We start from the raw sequence: 20,959 nt of genomic DNA on the forward strand, positions 1-20,959 counted from the left end.
CGACACGGTATTACAGAAGATTTAAAAATCCTATTGTATCCATAATTGCCTCTGACTGCTCTCTGTTGTATAAATTACATAAATTGTTCTTTTTTATTAATATTTTTTAAAAAAACATGAGCTTGAAGTTATTCTGTGGGATAAATGGGTTAACGCCCCCAATAAAATACTCGAGAGGAATTTCAGCAGGCTTTAAGCATTCACAGCTATTATCCCACAGTGTAATTTCAGGACCCTAGAGTTTCATTTTGATCCATCTGGATCTCAGCAAAGCTGCTTTTATTCACATTTGTGCATTCCCATAACCACACTGGGCCATTTTTGGCCTGTGTCTCTTACATTTGAAATCCCCTTTCATGCCACATCCTGGTGCTGACAGCTAAATTTATTAACTAAACAATGTTCGCCTGTAAGCAGGCCTTTGTTTTCATTGGCACAGCTTCTCTGCTTATCTTTTATGTGGAAATCTACCTACAGAAGGAGCTGGCAGGAAGAGCACCTAATGAATGTCTGCCAACCGTCTAATGCCATTTCACGCTGTATGACTGCTGTAGATCTTTTAGTTGAGTTTAACAACCATTAAACTGGAGTTCATATTGTAACATACAGTCAGACTCTTGTAGATTAGTTTAGTTTTTCAGTAGGATTATTTTTGAAAAGGGCATCTTCTCAGGGTCGGATTATATTATGAACAAATCACTGGAACAGCACAATGCCAATCTTTAAAAGGGGGCATTGCCATCTGGTTCAGGTTTATAAACGGAGGAATGTAAAATTACATGATCTGTGGCACAATTACATAATTGCGTCACTAATCTGGTTTACTGTTACAAATTTTAAAAGGTCAGTTCTAAACTAACACTACAATAAAATGTATTGTGAAATTTTAAGCTGAAGGAGACGCAGCATCTGCTGCAGCACCAGCTTTTAGTATCAGCCGTGGCTCAGTTAGTAGCACTCTTGCCTCTGCGTCAAAAGGTTGTGGGTTCAAATCCCACTGCAGAGACTTGAGCGCAAAATCTAGGCTGACACTCCAGTGCAATCCTGAGGGAGGGGGAGTGCTGCACTGTTGGAGGTGCTCTCTTTTGGATGAAACATTAAGCCGAGACCCTGTCTGCCCCCTCAGGTGGAAGTAAAAGATCCCAATGTACTATTTGGAGGAAGAGCAGGGGAGTTCTCCCTGGTGTCCTGGCCAATATTTATTCCTCAACAAACATCACTAAAAAACAGATCATTTCTGTCATCATCACATTGCTGTTTTGTGGGAGTTTGCTGCATGCAAATTGGTTGCCGTGTTTCCTACATTACAACAGTGACTACACTTCAAAAATAGTTCATTGGCTGTAAATCGCCTTGGGATGTCCAGAGGTCGTGAAAGACGCTATATAAATGCAAGTTCTTTTCTTTTTTACCCATGCAGCCAGCATGGTGGCTTCAGTGGATTTTCATCCCCCCGCAACCCCCCCATCCAATTTTCTCCTCTCCTGAAGGCATGGGCTTATTCTGAGATACAAGGTAAATTCATCAATCCCGTACTCCCAAAAGCGAGCCGCACTCAGACCGTGGTTGGAGAATTAGCACTATGGTGTTGTAACCCTATCGCTGACTATGCTTCTTTTGAGAGTGGGTCCCTGCTGGGAGTAGTGAATTTACTTGACAGTTCCAACATACTTGTAACCTTCCAATATCTTGCTCAACTGTGATTCTTCATGCATGAACCTAGATAGTGAGGTGCTGAAATTCTGCAGGGTTCTCCCGGTCTTCTGCTCAGTGGAAGACCAATGGAGCCCCCAGAGAAATGGCACAAACAGCTGAAAACAGAGGAGTTTCAGGACCCGACTGCTACGAGGCTAACACCGCCAACTCAGCCATCATGCACATCAGGATAGGAACCTTGGCTGATTTTTTCCATCCTTCTCCCTCGTGAAAGAAGATAAGGCCATTTGTAGTGCCCCTACCATTACCTGGTAGCACAGGCCTCTCATTCCAGGAAGTTTCATAGTTGCCATCTAAGAGACTGAACCTCCGGCTGCCCTTGCAAGGCAAATAATAGCCGCAGAGAGGTAGAGGCAGGGACTCTAAGCCAGGAATTCCTACTCCTCAGATTGGATGGAGACCTGGAATCTCGGTATGGTGAATGAGTGGAGGCGTGGAATCAGTGTGGTGAATGAGTGGAGGCGTGGAATCAGTATGGTGAATGGGTGGAGACCTGGAATCTCGGTATGGTGAATGAGTGGAGGCGTGGAATCAGTGTGGTGAATGGGTGGAGGTGTGGAATCAGTGTGGTGAATGAGTGGAGGTGGGGAATCGGTGTGGTGAATGGGTGGAGATGGGGAATCAGTGTGGTGAATGAGTGGAGGCGGGGAATCGGTGTGGTGAATGGGTGGAGATGGGGAATCAGTGTGGTGAATGAGTGGAGGCGGGGAATCAGTGTGGTGAATGAGTGGAGGTGGGGAATCAGTGTGGTGAATGAGTGGAGGTGGGGAATCAGTGTGGTGAATGAGTGGAGGCGTGGAATCAGTGTGGTGAATGGGTGGAGGCGTGGAATCAGTGTGGTGAATGGGTGGAGGCGGGGAATCAGTGTGGTGAATGGGTGGAGGCGGGGAATCAGTGTGGTGAATGGGTGGAGGTGGGGAATCAGTGTGGTGAATGGGTGGAGGCGTGGAATCAGTGTGGTGAATGAGTGGAGGCGGGGAATCAGTGTGGTGAATGAGTGGAGGCGGGGAATCAGTGTGGTGAATGAGTGGAGGCGGGGAATCAGTGTGGTGAATGAGTGGAGGCGTGGAATCAGTGTGGTGAATGAGTGGAGGCGGGGAATCAGTGTGGTGAATGGGTGGAGGTGGGGAATCAGTGTGGTGAATGGGTGGAGGCGGGGAATCAGTGTGGTGAATGAGTGGAGGCGGGGAATCAGTGTGGTGAATGGGTGGAGGCGTGGAATCAGTGTGGTGAATGGGTGGAGGCGGGGAATCAGTGTGGTGAATGGGTGGAGGCGGGGAATCAGTGTGGTGAATGGGTGGAGGCGTGGAATCAGTGTGGTGAATGGGTGGAGGTGGGGAATCGGTGTGGTGAATGGGTGGAGGCGGGGAATCGGTGTGGTGAATGGGTGGAGGCGGGGAATCAGTGTGGTGAATGGGTGGAGGTGGGGAATCAGTGTGGTGAATGAGTGGAGGTGGGGAATCAGTGTGGTGAATGAGTGGAGGTGGGGAATCAGTGTGGTGAATGAGTGGAGGTGGGGAATCAGTGTGGTGAATGGGTGGAGGTGGGGAATCAGTGTGGTGAATGAGTGGAGGTGGGGAATCAGTGTGGTGAATGAGTGGAGGTGGGGAATCGGTGTGGTGAATGGGTGGAGGCGTGGAATCGGTGTGGTGAATGAGTGGAGGTGGGGAATCGGTGTGGTGAATGGGTGGAGGTGGGGAATCAGTGTGGTGAATGGGCGGAGGTGGGGAATCAGTGTGGTGAATGAGTGGAGGTGGGGAATCGGTGTGGTGAATGAGTGGAGGTGGGGAATCGGTGTGGTGAATGGGCGGAGGTGGGGAATCAGTGTGGTGAATGGGTGGAGGTGGGGAATCAGTGTGGTGAATGGGTGGAGGCGGGGAATCAGTGTGGTGAATGGGTGGAGGTGGGGAATCAGTGTGGTGAATGGGTGGAGGTGGGGAATCAGTGTGGTGAATGGGTGGAGGTGTACCAACCTCTACAAGCATGTACGTGGGTCCAACCAATTAGATCCAGTTCAGGCAAGCGCCTGTACCCCTGAAGGGAGGTTACTTTTTTTAAAAAAAACTGTATTTCCAGAACAGCAGCCTTGCTAAGGGGAATGTGGCCGGGATTGGGGGGGGGAGGTGCCCGGGCAATGCCCACCCCCTCGAGTGGACGAACACCGAAGTTTTCTTGGATGCCAGAAATGTACCCGTAGTGAAGCTTTTGTCAGCCTGCCCCGTGCTAATGACATGCCCTCCCACTGACACTGTAAACTCTTGTGGGGTCGGCCCTGGAGGACATTGGCGGGCTCAGTCCCCGTGTAACCACTGGGATCATGTCATTTCAGGGCCTATGTCACTTTACTTGAATAGGAGTGAGAGGATAAAAGTTTGAATCAGACCCAGAATCTATGTTTTAAAAAATGGTGGTCAGAATATAAATAGGGATTTACATTTGCAGGACACAATTATGGCCATGAAGTTCAGTGAGGTTTCTCCCAGTCTCCTGCTGTAACTTTAGTGGGAGACTAGCGGAACCCCCAGGGAGATGGCATAACGGACATCTTTAGCCATTTGTCATTTCCCTGCTGGCTTTCGGCCAAAGCTAGAGCAGGAGATTTGGAGAACCGTCACGCAATTCCAGGGCCTATATATTTAAGCAGTATTTTATTTATAATCTTTCACTTTCGACCAAGCTTCACGCAAGTCAAGTTGTAGTTAAATATTACCATGGACCTTGTGAAAATATTTGTGGCTTGTCAACACACAACAGAAAATGGTAAATGCTGGAAAACACTCAGCGGGTCAGACAGCATCTGTGGAGGAGGCACAGAATTAACTTTTCAGGTCGATGACCTTTCATCAGAACTGGAAGATGTTCAAGATTAACAGTTTTTAAGAAAGCACAGAGCCAGGGAAAAAGGGGGGAGGGGAGGAAAAAACAAAAGGGAAGGTCTGTGATGGGATGGAGGGCAGGAGTGATTAAATGACAAAAGGGACGATGGTGCAAGGCAAAAGGGGGGCTGATAATGGCACAAGTAAAGAAACCAAAAATGGCTCCAGAGAAGATGTAAATGGTTATAGCAGAGGGGCAGAAAAGCATGGAAAATCTGGCAGAGGAGAAGGCTCCCGCGACCCAGGAATGTGGCGGATAAAGGTGGGTAGACCCTAAGGGTGTGGACCACTCCCCCGGCTGTGTACCGATCTCCACCCTAAGCACCAGCCCACACCACCTCCTCTCCCAGTGGCTCTGGTGCAGCCGTCCTCCACCTGCTTTCTGAGAAAATGGGAGCAGTGGTTAAGATCTAAAGTTGTTAAACATAACAAATATTTGTGTTACTAAAAACTGGAAATAACCAACTAGCATTTACACAGCATTGCTGTAGTTACGAAATTAGCTGCTGGTGGTGGATGGGTTAATGATAGCTTGCACACAAACTGTGAACTATAGTAAAGATTAGTGGCCTAAACATCCAACGCTAAGTGTAATTAGTGAGCTCAAACTTCTGCTACTCTACTTTAAGTACTCATGGTCTACTGAAAGTAAATGGCCAGTGAGCAATTTATCCTTGCATGGTTGGATAATACCATGATTTGTAGGTCTTAAATGTACATCAGGTTAAAGGGCATATGGCTGTCCCCCTACTCCAATCTGCTTTTGTTCTGAAGGAGCTCTCCGTGCATGTGGTAGTTTTCTGGAATTATGTGCCCGTTTGAAGAGTTCAAAGAAAAAACAAAATCATATTACATCATTTTGACAGTAATTTAATTGTAGTTTTGAAAAACGTTAGAAAATAGGAGCCAACTCTTTGCAGAGCCGTGTATTAAAAAACTGACATACCTCCTCCTCATTTGCACCATGAGCTGTTGCCGTAAGCAATTTTGTGGAAAAAAAAACAATGAAGGGGCTTGTCACCATGGTTTCTCCACACTAACTTAAGGCATGACAGTCTGTTGTGGAGTTTGTGATTTGGAAACATAATTAATCCTGTAGGTAACCTATGAGAAAAAGGGGTTATGTCAGATACAACTTAGTCATAATATGGATTTAATGGAAAAATGCTACTGTAGGATTTAGTGGGTTAAAGTTTGGAAAGGTTAACCAGTTTTCCTGGCCTTTTGCCAGTTTGGACTGTGTACGCCACAGAATTGCCATGGTGATTGATCTGAACCTTATCAACAATCAAATTTGCAAATCATCTATCTTATTAATCACAAAGGTAACGCAAATCAAAATTATATTAGCATGTTTAAGGTGTCACATTTTAAATAAGTTGATGAAAGGACATGCCTGTTGTATTGAGCAAACTGGCAGCCATTTTACTTTATCAGATTCATAACAAGTTGAGCCATTTCAATATCATCATTACATAAAAGTACATGCAAAGATTGGGATATATTTACAGATTTGATGTAAGATGCGCAGATCTATATTTCATCTGTTGAAAAGGCATCTGCCATCTCTAACTTTTATTTCCCAAATACATATGTTCTGTTCCATTTGTTGATCATCACGTTGTGATGTTTTATACACATATAATTTCCTGGAAATTTGTCCCACATTATGAATTTGATTCTAGAAACCTTTACAAAACGCTTTGGTAAATTGTGTTTGAAATGTTTTTATTTTAAATCACTAAAGTGATGTGGGCACTCCTGATTATTCAGTGAGTTAATGACGCAGGCAACGTGTAACTGAGCTGCATGAATGGTCCCAGGTTTGATTCTTAGTCTGTGCTAGGTTATTTGTTATCAGTTTGGATGGCAATGATGTGGGATACTGCAGTTGGCCTCCGGGTCCTGGGCTAGAGAGCAAGGGGGAAAAATTAGCTAAGGTTCCTGCTTATGATCATGACTGGAAAGTATGCGTGAGTGTGCATTGAATGAGGACAGGATTGGGCTTTGCTGTGATACCCTATATGATCAAATAGGCAACTGATATTCACTGCCCAGGCTCACACTTTAATGAGGTACCAAAAGGCCATTGGTGCCAATGGGAGCAGCATGATGTCAGTGCTGTCAATGGAAAAGGGGAGAACAAAGGGGGAAAAAAAACATCGGGCAGGGGGAAAGTAATTAAATCACTAGAGGAGTTTGCAGTGTAAGGAATCTCTAGTGTAACAAGTAAAATCCCCATTGAATAAATGATTTTACTTGCAGTTTTGTGGCTGTTTGTAGTATAGATTATTACAGCTTGTGTAATGAGTAGTGATTTCTTTAGTTTTCATAGCAGCCATGCACACAGCACAACTCTGTCTTATCTAGAATAAATATCCTGTTTAAATATATTAGCACTCCAGAGGATTACCATTAATTTGAGGCCGTGTGGTCCAGTGCTAACCTGACTGATAAAAGTTTGTTCAGTTTGGGTGGAGGACTGAGCTCAGACTATAATAATCATCTCTCCCCACGCATAGAAAAAAAATCCCTCAAGACACCCTTTATCAGAGTTTACTGGCATTTCCTGCCATTTTTCTTCTTTGCTCTTATTTAATGGTACATTCTTTAAAACAAATGCAGCTTTCACAAAAGTTTGTTTAATTACCCAAACCACTCAGACTCTTACTAAATAACTGGAACTTCTGTTTTCCGCTGTTTGCGAGGATTTGGTTGCTAAACTATTTTAAATAGCTGAGTTCAAAATTTCAAAAAAAAAATCTTAGTTGTCAGGCCTGCAGCAAAAGTCATTTTAAAACATTCTATAGATTAAATGTAAACTCACCAAGATATGATACCTCATGATAATGCTCTGAGGTACTGCCACTATAATCTCTGATGTATTATATAATGTAAAAAATAAACTGTATAAATGTTTTTTCCCCACCAATTTTCTTCCCTTTTTGTTTCTGTGCCTTCTGGTGACTCCTGCTGGGGTACAGTTCCACAGGTGCTGGCCGTACCCTGGTATCGCACCCAAGTGACCATTCTTCATGTGTAAGCCTAGACAGCGAGTATCAGCAGGCAAATCCACAATGGGAGAAAGGACATCACAGCCAAGCTTGATCCTGTTCTCACCTGACATCCACATATGCACATTGTCTAGCACATCCACTGATTAGCAAACCGGAGGAGGTACCCTGGCTGTTGGGACTTTCCTGCTATGAATGGCTCCGTAGCGTAGCCAGAAATCCATATACCCACTCAGCCATGGGGAGGGGAGTCAACGCGGACCTTTAATACAATACATTCAGAGGGGGTAGGAAGATGCTGAAGAGAGAGATATGACAGTTGGCTTGTGTGTGTTTTTAAAGATGTATTTTCTGATTTTTTTTTCTTTTAATTGTAAAAAGCATTGGCCCTGAAAATTCATGGGGCCCAGGGCTGCATCTACCATAGAATTCCACTGATGACCCCGCTGAAATTTCTGATGTCCGAGTGGAGCGAGCCTTTGGCAGTGTGGGGGGGATATCTGCCTAGCTCCCCCACCAAGAGCCCCAGAAATGCGGATGGTAGATGTCTGGCCTGGGGATGGATGGGGTTGCAAGTCAAGTTCCCTCCTAGAAAGTAGATTGTGGCCACAGCTGCTCCCTGTGTCAGGAGTTTGCCTAAAAAATTTAAAATAATCTTTGAGGATTCCAGGCCTCGATCCTAGCCTGGACCCGCTCATTTGTGCCCTTCCAGGGAGCTGGTATATCTCGTCTCACCAGGCATACTGGCCTCCAACCATATACCAGGTCCCATTGAGGCTGAGGAAGTGCCTCCTCTGCATCAGTGGCCTTATTTGGTGTGGGCAGAGGCTTACCCCCCTTCTCCCTTCAAATAAGGCCATTGGAGACTCCCACGTAAGGCTGAGACATGGTATATCAATTTTCTGGCTGTTCTGGTGGTTTTCCACTGGAGTTACAGCAAAAGTCCACTGGAACAGCCAAGTAAGTTTTAGGACTATTGTTTTTTTTAGCATCTTCCTGTCATTGGTTGGGACAGCATCCACTGATTTTTTTTTACGTTTGTGTTCTGTGTTTGGTACAAATTGTAAAGAATGCTGCAGTCCACAGTGCCACACAAAATAGGATCCTCATAAGAGAAAATAGCATCTCACAACTGGGATGAAACTATTTGAAACCTGGTTGCACATTTTGTGTATTTTCATATATTCAGGGCTTTGAGGCATCTTTGTTTTAAGAACATGCTAGTTCAATGCACTACTTTGCAACCATCTTCAGCCAGAAGTGCCGAGTGGATAATCCATCTCAGCCTCCTCCCGATATCCCCACCATCACGGAAGCCAGTCTTCGGCCAATTCGATTCACTCCACGTGATATCAAGAAACGGCTGAGTGCACTGGATACAGCAAAGGCTATGGGCCCCGACAACATCCCAGCTGTAGTGCTGAAGACTTGTGCTCCAGAACTAGCTGCGCCTCTAGCCAAGCTGTTCCAGTACAGCTACAACACTGGCATCCACCCGACAATGTGGAAAATTGCCCAGGTATGTCCTGTCCACAAAAAGCAGGACAAATCCAATCCGGCCAATTACCGCCCCATCAGTCTACTCTCAATCATCAGCAAAGTGATGGAAGGTGTCGTCGACAGTGCTATCAAGCGGCACTTACTCACCAATAACCTGCTCACCGATGCTCAGTTTGGGTTCCGCCAGGACCACTCGGCTCCAGACCTCATTACAGCCTTGGTCCAAACATGGACAAAAGAGCTGAATTCCAGAGGTGAGGTGAGAGTGACTGCCCTTGACATCAAGGCAGCATTTGACCGAGTGTGGCACCAAGGAGCCCTAGTAAAATTGAAGTCAATGGGAATCAGGGGGAAAACTCTCCAGTGGCTGGAGTCATACCTAGCACAAAGGAAGATGGTAGTGGTTGTTGGAGGCCAATCATCTCAGCCCCAGGGCATTGCTGCAGGAGTTCCTCAGGGCAGTGTCCTCGGCCCAACCATCTTCAGCTGCTTCATCAATGACCTTCCCTCCATCATAAGGTCAGAAATGGGGATGTTTGCTGATGACTGCACAGTGTTCAGTTCCATTCGCAACCCCTCAGATAATGAAGCAGTCCGAGCCTGCATGCAGCAAGACCTGGACAACATCCAGGCTTGGGCTCATAAGTGGCAAGTAACATTCGCGCCAGATAAGTGCCAGGCAATGACCATCTCCAACAAGAGAGAGTCTAACCACCTCCCCTTGACATTCAACGGCATTACCATCGCCGAATCCCCCACCATCAACATCCTGGGGGTCACCATTGACCAGAAACTTAACTGGACCAGCCATATAAATACCGTGGCTACAAGAGCAGGTCAGAGGCTGGGTATTCTACGGCGAGTGACTCACCTCCTGACTCCCCAAAGCCTTTCCACCATCTACAAGGCACAAGTCAGGAGTGTGATGGAATACTCTGCACTTGCCTGGATGAGTGCAGCTCCAACAACACTCAAGAAGCTCGACACCATCCAAGATAAAGCAGCCCGATTGATTGGCACCCCATCCACCACCCTAAACATTCACTCCCTTCACCACCGGCGCACTGTGGCTGCAGTGTACACCATCCACAGGATGCACTGCAGCAACTCGCCAAGGCTTCTTCGACAGCACCTCCCAAACCCGCGACCTCTACCACCTAGAAGGACAAGGGCAGCAGGCGCATGGGAACAACACCACCTGCACGTTCCCCTCCAAGTCACACACCATTCCGACTTGGAAATATATCGCCGTTCCTTCATTGTCGCTGGGTCAAAATCCTGGAACTCCCTTCCTAACAGCACTGTGGGAGAACCGTCACCACACGGACTGCAGCGGTTCAAGAAGGCGGCTCACCACCACCTTCTCGAGGGCAATTAGGGATGGGCAATAAATGCCGGCCTTGCCAGCGACGCCCACATCCCGTGAACGAATAAAAAAAAAAAAAAAAATTAAGCTGCAGTTTAAACTTTCAGTTATTCGTTTTATTTGCTTCCACCAAATGATGTAATTTATAACTGATAAGAACATTTCTTTTGTAGTAAACTAGACTGGACTCTCTCATGTCTGAATGCTAGAAATGTGAACTGATTGATTGTCCAAATGCTATAAGTTTGCTGGCCTTTGGAGCTAGTCACCACAACTGGGGTTTCTCTTCATAAATATTCAGAACTGTATTCACTTGAGGATGATCTGCTTATGATGAAAAAATACAAAAACACATCAAGCAACATTCTTCCAATAAAACATAGCCACTACCATTAAAACTAACCTTTTAGTTTTTCCCTATCTCTGTAGCCTCCTCCAGCCATACAACCCTCCGGGATCTCTGTACTCCTCCAACTCTGGCCTCTTGGCAACCCCGATTTCCTTCGATCCACCATTGGTGGCTGAGCATTCATCTGCCTAGGCCCTAAGCTCTGGAATTCCCTCCCTAGACCTCTTTGCCTCTCTACCTCTCCTCCTTTAAGTCGCTTCTTAAAATCTGACCAAGCTTTTGGTCACCTGTCCTAATATCTATTTATGTGGCTCAATGTCAAATTTTGTCCGATAATTCTCCTGTGAAGCACTTTGGGACATTTTACTATGTTAAAGGTGCTATCTAAATGCAAGTTGTTCTTGTTGTTTAGCTCCCCCAACAGGTCAGTTAATGAAAACAATGAGTATTTGAGCCATGTCGACCCGGAAGGCCCTAGGTTCATTATCAGACTATCCTGATTAAGGTGATCTCTTCTGGGCTGGTGATTGGGGCATTACAAGTGGCCTCAGCGTTCCAGGAAAACCGTCAAGGGATCGTGCTCTTGTTTGGCTCCTCCTGGAAGTTCTTTGATAGGAATGTTGAGTGAGGACAGGATTGCGTTCAGCTGCTCCCTCCCCCTCACAATCCAAGCTCAGATTTGAGTAATGGTCACTTGGGTGAGGTACCAGAGATGGACCAGAGATACCCAAGGATTCATGGGGGCGAATTCCCGAGATGGCCTCCTTCTGAGTCCCGCTCCCTGCTGGGAATGCCTGATCAGGGAATCACCCCTTATATTTCAGCAAAGAGGCAACACCTTCTGGAGACGAGGAAGGAAAGGAGGGAAGAAAATTGGTGGAAAAAGGGAGGAGGAAACATTTTATTTCAAACCACCTCTGAAGGCACAGTTGACAAATATACTGTCTAATGGTGCTCTGGGTTATTTCAGATTAGTTTAACTATTGTGTTCAAAGCCAGGAGGAATGAGTTATCTGGACAGCTGGTTGTTCTATCCAATTTTCCTGGATTTACTACCTAAACATTGACACAGATCAAAATATTGTATTTTAAAACATACAAAATCATTGCAAAAACCTCATGTAAGTCAGAGGCTGTTATCGTAATTTAATTTTCTGGAGAAGTTTTAAAAAGAAAAGTTGAGATAGATCACAAACACATTTAAAAACTTGGTGGTCTTCATTTTTAGGAGTGAGATTAAAAAAAAAAGTGGTATTTTTAAACTAAACTGATTGATTGGGGTAGATCTTGTCTTTGTGCAATAGTGTAAAACGGGTGATAGCGAGTTGGCAGCCTGTTTTACATCTCTCCCTATTTTTATTTCTATTGAAGTCAATTGCTATCACCTGTTTTACATTATCGCACAAAGTCAAGATCTACCCCATTGAGTCTCACTCCAAATGAATGAGTTGACAGGTCTGTGTTTCATTATTTTTAAGACTTTGGCTGTCTTCAGTTTTGCGTGCAGTGTTCACAAAATGCTAAGATGCTTTTCTCTTTGTTTTTCCAGTGGTGCGAGGTCACATTCGTTCTGTGTTCCACGATGCAGAGCGGCAGGAATCTGTTGTAAGTGTGAGCACCACCAAAATTTATAGACAGAAGTACACACTCTTTCACCCGATAGGAAAATACGGAAAATCATTTGGGGAAGTCAGGACATTCTTAAAGTGCGGCGTAAAGCAAGGAGTCGGGAGCTTCATTTTCACGGGCCATGTCCACTTTGGAGAGGCTTGGCTCGGCTGCGCGCCTCGCTACAAAGACTTTAAGAGGATCTATGAAGCGGCCAAAGACGCACATGAGAATCAGTGCGAGATTGAGTCAGACTGAAGCTGCTTAAAAAAACTTTGCTGCTGCATTTTTAATTGGCAGAAAAGGACTGTAAAACATATGCCACTACACTGCCACGGTACGTTCTGAATCATTTTGTGAAGGAATCCCTGAAGAAAAGATTTTGGGGCGGATTGATTCATTGTCCAGTGAGAACAACTGTGACTGTGCTGGTAACCTCACTGTGCAAAGGACATTGAGAAAGGAACTGTGGGATTGATTTATTGTCCAATGAGAACAATTGTTATTGCACAGGCAACCTCGTATGTGAAGGACCCTTAGAAAGGAGGGGGAAGGGGGAATGATTTATTGTCCCGTGTGAACAATTGAGAACGTGCACTCAGTTTCACTTTGTGAAGGACCTTTGGTTGAAGAATAAATTTGTAAAATAGTTTCATGTCAGAACACTTCCCTTTAATGAGGAGCAATGTTGTACTCTACAGTTAAGTTAGTTTTATAAACAAATTGTGCAACTGATTCAGCATCCTAATAGAACATTCCACATAAATGTAAAGTGTATAGGCTGCATGACTCTACGTAGGTGCTTATAGGGACCCTTAACCAAAACGAAACAGCAGGTAACAGAGAGGTTATTGACCTGCAGGATTAATGGCTTAAGTTTTATCACTTGACTAGTGCAAGTGAACATTTCAGGTCATTCGGCTGAGGTGAAATTCAAGACCAGATCAGTGTCCCCTGATTTAATAAGAGAATGTTTACTTTGTATATTTTTGTTATATTTATTTGGTGCAACTTTAGAAGAAGGAGACCACAGTCTATAAAAATTGTGTCAGTCAGTGCAGGCACAGATAGATGTATCAGTCCAAATACTGAAAGTATCAGTATTGGTAACAGAAAGCAAGTTCTGTAGTATCAGTAGTTTTACCTCTTTCCATTTAATCCTATGTTCGCGTTGACCCCAGACATCTATTCACAAGTCCCTTAGCACCCCATGACCTCTACTCTCAAACCATAGGCTCCCCATTCATTCCATTTAAAGCTCTAGATTTTATTGTCTTCTTTATGATCCCTAATGGCAAGCCAATGGCTGTGCTGTATTCTTGTCCTCACGGTCTCTTTGTGAATAAAATAGTAATCGTTGTATCAACCACTTCAAATATTGATAAAATGTGTTCCTAGTAAACCTGACATTAGGGCACTTCCTATGAAAAAACTGAAAGTTTTGGGGAATGGGAGGGTCCACTTCCTTATTATGGAAGCAGTGAATTAATGAGTTCTATGTTTTCAGTATTTGAAGTGAAAAATATGAAGAGAATAGGGTATTATGTAAATTTATGGAGTTTACAAGGTGGCTGCCACTAAACAGAAGACCCATCTGTATTATCAACATATAAATGCCACGACTTTTAAAATCAGACTATTTAATTTGAAAAGGATAACATTTAAGGTGGCATATTTGTCAAAACAATATTTTGAAATAAACACCATTGAGGAGAAAAGAAACCGAGTGATTAAAATGGGCCAATATCTTTACTGTGCTTTTGTTTTTTCCTTGTACTTTTCTTGGCTTACCATACATTGTATTGTAGGAACATGGTGCTGCCAACTCATGTAAAATATTTACTATAGTGCCATTGTCTGTGGCCTTAGTTATGTTTGTGTGTCTACAGCTAGTTTCTGAGTGTACATAGTGTAAATATTTATGCTAAAAAAAATCCTAAATTCAATGGATGGAAAAATTGAGACCTTCTGAGTCTTTGTATAAATATGGGCTGTAGTTTTTTTTTCTTGAGGAAATGTATTTGTTTAAAAAAAATGTTCTTTTTACATTTGAAAAGTTTATTAAAATCTGAAACAAATTGTGATTAGCACTAGTGTCCGTTGAATTATTTGTATAACACCAGCATTAAAAGATGATGGTGACTCAAATCAGAAGGCATTTTGGTACAAAACAAGAAAGCGATTCTTTTGAAGTAGTTCATGTAAATTGGAAATACCGATGTTTTTAACCACACTGTGCAGAGAATATTAACAGGTTAGCAATCACTTATGTAAACAATTTTTAAAAATGTTATTTTTAATATAAAGAGCTGTAAAGGAATGTTGCAGGATGTATGCTAAATATTCAATTGGACTAGTTGATTGCTCAATTAGTTCATGAACAAAAATAAAAATCAATGGGCCCTATATTTATGGGGTGACGGGGAGGGTATGGACGAGGCTGAAAATGGCTGAAGAACCCTGCAAGGATGCAAAGGTTCTGCCGAATTTAACGGCAGGACCTCATTTATGTTTTCCTTCCGTTTCCCGCCCGGTAACCGGCCAAATTGACAGGCTGGCCGGCTGCCGGGTGGGAAAATCGGCTCCCCTGCCGAGTGATTGACTGGGTGAAGGAGAGGTTGGAGAACAGATTGGAAACAGAGTGAAACTGGTAAAAGGGACATCCTGAACACATTGCACTACCTGTTTGCGTCTCAGAATAAAAGACTGGCTTGGGCCACAGTTGGATCTGTGGGAACACTTAATTTTCAGGATTTGTGGCTGACCCCAATTGACTCTGTGGGGCTGTCTCATGCCATTGGACTCTGATACAATAAAACTCATCGATCTAGAGAACTGCTACATCCAGCAGCTGGGACCCATCCTGCAAAAATGCCAGGCATTGGGGTAACTTGTTTTGTTTCTAACTCTGTTCGACAAATCGCCTAAGTCACTGATCGTGTTGTTTCTTCGTGCAGGAAAAAAATGGTCCCCGGCAATCGGGGGGAGGGCAGGCTGAAAATCGGGGCTTGGGAGGGAAGATCAACAATCGAGGCAGATGCTAGAGAGAGGCCGCGATCGGCAGAATGGAGGCCGAAGGTTACCTTTAGTGGCTGGGGTGAGCACTCCTGCTCCTCCTGGCCCACAAGGAGTGCTAGAAAAAGCACTTGCCTTCTGGAGTCAGCAACTCCTGCCTCCATTTTGCTGCCGGGTTTCCTGAGCCTGGGGAAACCTGGCCGGCAGCAGTTAAATTTAAATCGGGCTCCCAATTGCAGTGTGGGAGCCTGATTTTAAATATGTTAATGAAGTGTCCCACCTCTCCAGGACGGAACACTTGCAACCCGCCGCCGTAGAAATTGTGGCAGGTGTGCACGTGTCGGGTTGGCCTCGCGTTTCGCATTTTTTAGGGTTTAATACCCCGCCTCCCATCTCCCATCGTGGGGGAATAAACCCTGATTCACACCCTGATTCTGTCAGTCTCCCTCCCTCTGTCTTGGTCTCCCTTGTTCTCTCTTTCCAGGACTCTCGCCCACTTTCTGTTTTTGATGCCTCGGTATCTTTGTGTGTCTCTGACTCTTGTATTTATCCTTTTGCATGGGGTAGTGGGGGTGTGAGGTGGAACTTTCCAAGGCCCCTCACCACTGGCGGGACTTCACAGCACCGGGCAGCTTATTGGAAATTCACAGGCACATTAATGTCATAGAATCATAGAAATTTATGGCACAGAAGGAGGCTTTTCGGCCCATCGTGTCTGCGCCGGTCGAAAAAGAGCTATCCAGCCTAATCCCACTTTCTAGCTCTTGGTCCATAGCCCTGTAGGTTACAGCACTTCACGTGCACATCCAGGCACTTTTTAAATGTTATGAGGGTTTCTGCCTCCACCACCCTTTCAGGCAGTGAGTTCCAGACCCCCACCACCCTCTGGGTGAAAAAGTTTTTCCTCAGCTGCCCTCTAATCCTTCTACCGAATCTATGCTTTACGCTTATTGACCCCTCTGTTAAGGGAAATGGGTCCTTCCTATCCACTTTAGGTCCCTCATAATTTTATACACCTCAATTAAATTAAATCTCCCCTAAGCCTCCTCTGTTCCAAAGAAAACAACCCCAGCCTATCCAATCTTTTCTCATAGCTAAAATTCTCCAATCCTGGTAACATCCTCATAAATCTCCTCTGTACCCTCTCTAGTGCAATCACACCTTTCCTGTAATGTGGTGACCAGAACTGTACGCAGTATTCTAACTATGGCCTAACTAGTGTTTTATACAGTTCAAGCATAACCTCCCTGCTCTTATATTTTATACCTTGGCTAATAAAGGAAAGTATCCCATATGCCGCCTTAACCACCTTATCTACCTGTCCTGCTACCTTCAGGGATCTGTGGACATGCACTCCAAGGTCCCTCTACACCTCTCAGCATCCTCCCATTTATTGTGTATCCCCTTGTTTGCCCTCACCAAATGCATTACCTCACACTTCTTCAGATTGAATTCCATTTGCCACTTTTATGCCCACCTGACCAGTCCATTGATATCTTCCTGCAGTCTACAGCTTTCCTCCTCACTATCAACCACACGGCCAATTTTTGTATCATGTGCAAACTTCTTGATCATGCCTCCTACATTCAAGTCGAAATCATTGATATATACACCAAAAAGCAAGGGACCCAGAACTGAGCCCTGCGGAACCCCACTGGAAATGGCCTCCAGTCACAAAAACTGTCAAAGCCAGTGGCGGGGGCCTTGGAAAGTTCTTCCCAAAATCTTTGGAAGCGTGCACGGGGCACTTATATAGCTGTGATAGGGTAGTGTTGTCCAATACGTTAGCCACTAGCCACATGCGGCTAATTGGGAATTCAGATGTGACTAATAGGTGAGAAGTGGTGTTCCACAAGAATTGGTACTGGGACCACTGTTGTTCACCATTTACATAAACGATTTGGACTCGGGAATCAGAAGTACAATTTCAAAATTTGCAGACGACACCAAATTGTGGGTATAATACTGAGGAGGACTGCAACAAAATACAGGAAGACATTAATAAACTTGCAGAATGGGCCTGTAATTGGCAAATGAATTTCAATATAAATAAGTGTGAGGTATTACATTTTGGTAGGAAGAATAAGGGGGCCTCATACTGCTTGGGTAATAAGAGTCTAAATAGAGTAGAGGAGCAAAGGGATCGAGGGGTACAAATTCACAAATCACTAAAAGTAGCGGCGCAGGTTAATAAGGCCATAAAAAAAGCAAACCAAGCACTGGGGTTCATTTCTAGAGGGATAGAACTGAAAAGCAGAGAAGTTATGTTAAACTTGTATAGAACCTTGGTCAGTCCACACTTGGAGTACTGTGAACATTTCTGGTCTCCATATTATAAAAAGGATATAGAGGCATTGGAGAAGGTGCAAAAAGAATTTACTAGGATGATGCCAGAACTAAGAGGTTTTACCTATCAGGAAAGATGGATCAGGCTGGGGCTCTATTCTTTAGAAAAGAGAAGACTGAGGGGTGACCTGATAGAGGTCTTTAAGATTATGAAAGGGTTTGATAGGGTAGATGTAGAGAAGATGTTTCCACTTGCAGGGCCATAAATATAACCTATTATTTTTTAAAAATTGATCCTAATTCTATGTAACATTTTTGAAATGCTGGTGATATTTTTCAAAAAAATTTTTTTTAAAAATCAACTTAAATAGGGAATTCAGGAGAAACATTTTTACCCAGAGAGTGGTTAGACTGTGGAACTCACTACCATAAAGAATAGTTGAGGTGGCTGGCATAGATACATTTAAGGGAAGCTAGAATAACACATGCCGGAGAAAGGAATAGAAGGATATACTGATAGGGTTAGATGAAGTAGGAAGGGAGATATCTCGTATGCAGCATAAACACTGGCATGGATCTGTTGGGCCAAATGGCCTGTTTCTGTGCTGTACATTCTTTGTAATTCTATGTAATTGCATTTTTGATTAGTAAATTAAAAAAATGGTGTGAATATTGACACCGCTGTATCAGCCAATGAGTTGGAGGTGGGGCAGAGCAAACAGCATCTCCAAACTCATGACCAAAACTATAGCAAACAGAGTGTCCCAAGTAGAGCAGGATTATCTCTCCAGCAAAATGCAGTGAGTGGCGGATAGTTACATAATACAAATTATGTGCGTAAAATCAATCTCAGTTACTAACAGCAGTGCGGTCTCCAGGGGTGATTGATGGGGGAATTACTTAACCATCTCCATTCTGGCCAGGATTTATGGTGTCACTATATGTAGCCATAAATAAATGAGTAATAGACATCGTCATTGGGCATGTGATCTCAATACTCATAGTCACATGCTGTATGTATGTTTACTTTAAACGTTTTGTGCGTTTGTTGGTAAAATTGTAAAATGAAAAGCAGAGTGTACGAGTATTTTTTGATCATTGTGTGTGCTTTATTTTCTTGGTTACTGTGTATTGGTTATCTGTTAAAATGATGTGTAACACGAGTGAAAATTCCAGACCTCGGCAGCATGGAAACACCAGCAACACTGTATGGAGAAAGGAGCGGTCAACATGGTCAGCTCAACCACTTGTAATAACCATTCCAGGCCAGCAGAAGTAAGCCAGCCCAACCAATAATGAGCAGCTCCAACAGGGCACGTCGTGGCAAAGGGCAAAGGGCAGGCAGCATCCAACTGGATCTCCATCTGAATGGAGAGGAAGGGTGAGTCTGACATGTCTCCTTGTGCAAGTCAACATTCTCAGCAATCACTCTGATGAAGTCAAAGTACCGCTCGCAATGACAGGTTGAAATATACGTAGACTATATTACCTGTATTGTATGTATGGCATTTTCTACTAAAGTTAGTGCATGTGGCTAAAATTGTGTCACCAGAGCCACGCCTGTGGCTTGTCAGCAATTTCTATTGGCCAACACAGTGATAGAGGAACTGTGGTTGTTATGCAAGAATAGCCTAGATGGGCCAGATGCAGGAAAATTCATCGGTACTTACCCTTGTGATGAAAAAGCGGTAATATTGGTATCATCACAAATGTTACAGAAATAATACTTTTTTTCACTATCACTGCAGGTATCATCACGTTAAAAGTAGGATTTTTAAAAAATGTGTTACTTCTATAATTTTTACTCTGATATCTGTATTGGTCTTCAGTTTGTTCATATGGGGAAGAATATTCTGCACTTCACTGTGACCTCTCTGACAATCCAATGTAGTACTGAGGGAGTGCTGCACTGTCGGAGGTATCGTCTTTTGGATGAGACGTTAAACCGAGGCCCCATCTGCCCTCTCAAGTGGGCTTATAAGATCCCATGGCTCTATTTTGAAGAAGAGCAGAGGAGTTATCACCGGTGTCCTGGCCAACATTTAACCCTCAACCAACAGCACTAAAACAGATTATTTGGTCATTATCACGTTGCTGTTTGTGGGACCTTGCTGTGTGCAAATTGGCTGCTGCGTTTCCTAGATTACAACAGTGACTACACTTCAAAAGTACTTTCTTTCTATTCGTTCATAGGATGTGGGCGAGGCCAGCATTTATTGCCCATCCCTAATTGCCCTTGAGATGGTGGAGGTGAGCCGCCTTCTTGAACCGCTGCAGTCCGTGTGGTGAAGGTTCTCCCACAGGTTAAAATTACCCCCATGGTTCTATGAACTGACTGGTAGTTACATGGTCTAGGATCTGATTGGTTGAAAGGACAGTGGTCTCCACAAGTTCTATTGTGTGTGTAGGGACATTACAATCATATATTGCTAAATTCTTATAGGGGTCGATTTTGAGTGCCCTCGCTTGGTGTTAACGGGATGGTAAGGGCCTCAAAATGGGGTCATTAGCCTTACCACTCCATCAACACTGGCAATGCGGCTGTCTCCATTTTAAAAGGGGCCTACCACCGGGTGTCCAAAGCGCCCGCCTGTTTCAGGCGATAGGCCCCTTTTAATACAGAAATTGGGAGCCTATGACGTAAATAGCACCCCGATTGCCTTTGTGAATATGAACTGGTTGGAGACTGCGCAGTGCAGGCTTCCACCAGATCCATGGGCGATGGAAGAGAAGAGGCCCTCTAAAGGTAAGTCTTGAATTATTTAACCTGGCCTGCTGTGGCCCCGTGACTCCCACCCTCTGTGATCGTGACCCCCCTCGCCCCACAACTTACCTTGCTGGCGGCAGCTCCGGCCCGATTTCCAGTGTTCACCCTGGCGAGCTGTGTCTGGACACCTGTTGGCGCCGTCTAGCTCGTCTGGCGAATTCAAATGAAGCCGGAGCCTCAAAACCACGGGGAGGGGTGGGGACAGTCGCCCAAAAGTCAAAATCTACCCCATAACTTTTAATATAGATTTAACATTGCTTCAGACAAGGCCATCAAATTCCCCCAAATATTTATTTCACTGTTTTGCTACAAAACTAAAACAACTTAAGATACATCACATACAGCACAAAATCTAGGCTGACACTCCACTGCAGTACTGAGGGAGTTGCTGCCCTGGGGGTGGTGCTGTCTTTCGGATGAGATGTTAAACCGAGGCCCCGTCTGCCCTCTCAGGTGGATGTA

General features: G+C 44.4%; 1 protein-coding gene across 1 annotated transcript in view; it reads left to right on the forward strand.

The window, feature by feature from the left end:
* metrn (meteorin, glial cell differentiation regulator) overlaps window positions 1–14,516 on the forward strand; it is a 52,387-nt gene extending 37,871 nt beyond the window's left edge. Inside the window, exon 4 of the mRNA XM_068003703.1 lies at window positions 12,371–14,516. Coding sequence (XP_067859804.1) covers window positions 12,371–12,687 — 317 coding nt within the window. The 3' untranslated portion in view covers window positions 12,688–14,516. The remainder of the gene's footprint in view (window positions 1–12,370) is intronic.
* The last annotated feature ends 6,443 nt before the right edge of the window (window positions 14,517–20,959 follow it).

This window comes from Heptranchias perlo, chromosome 22, assembly GCF_035084215.1.
Source record: "Heptranchias perlo isolate sHepPer1 chromosome 22, sHepPer1.hap1, whole genome shotgun sequence".
NCBI classification, from domain to species: Eukaryota; Metazoa; Chordata; class Chondrichthyes; order Hexanchiformes; family Hexanchidae; genus Heptranchias; species Heptranchias perlo.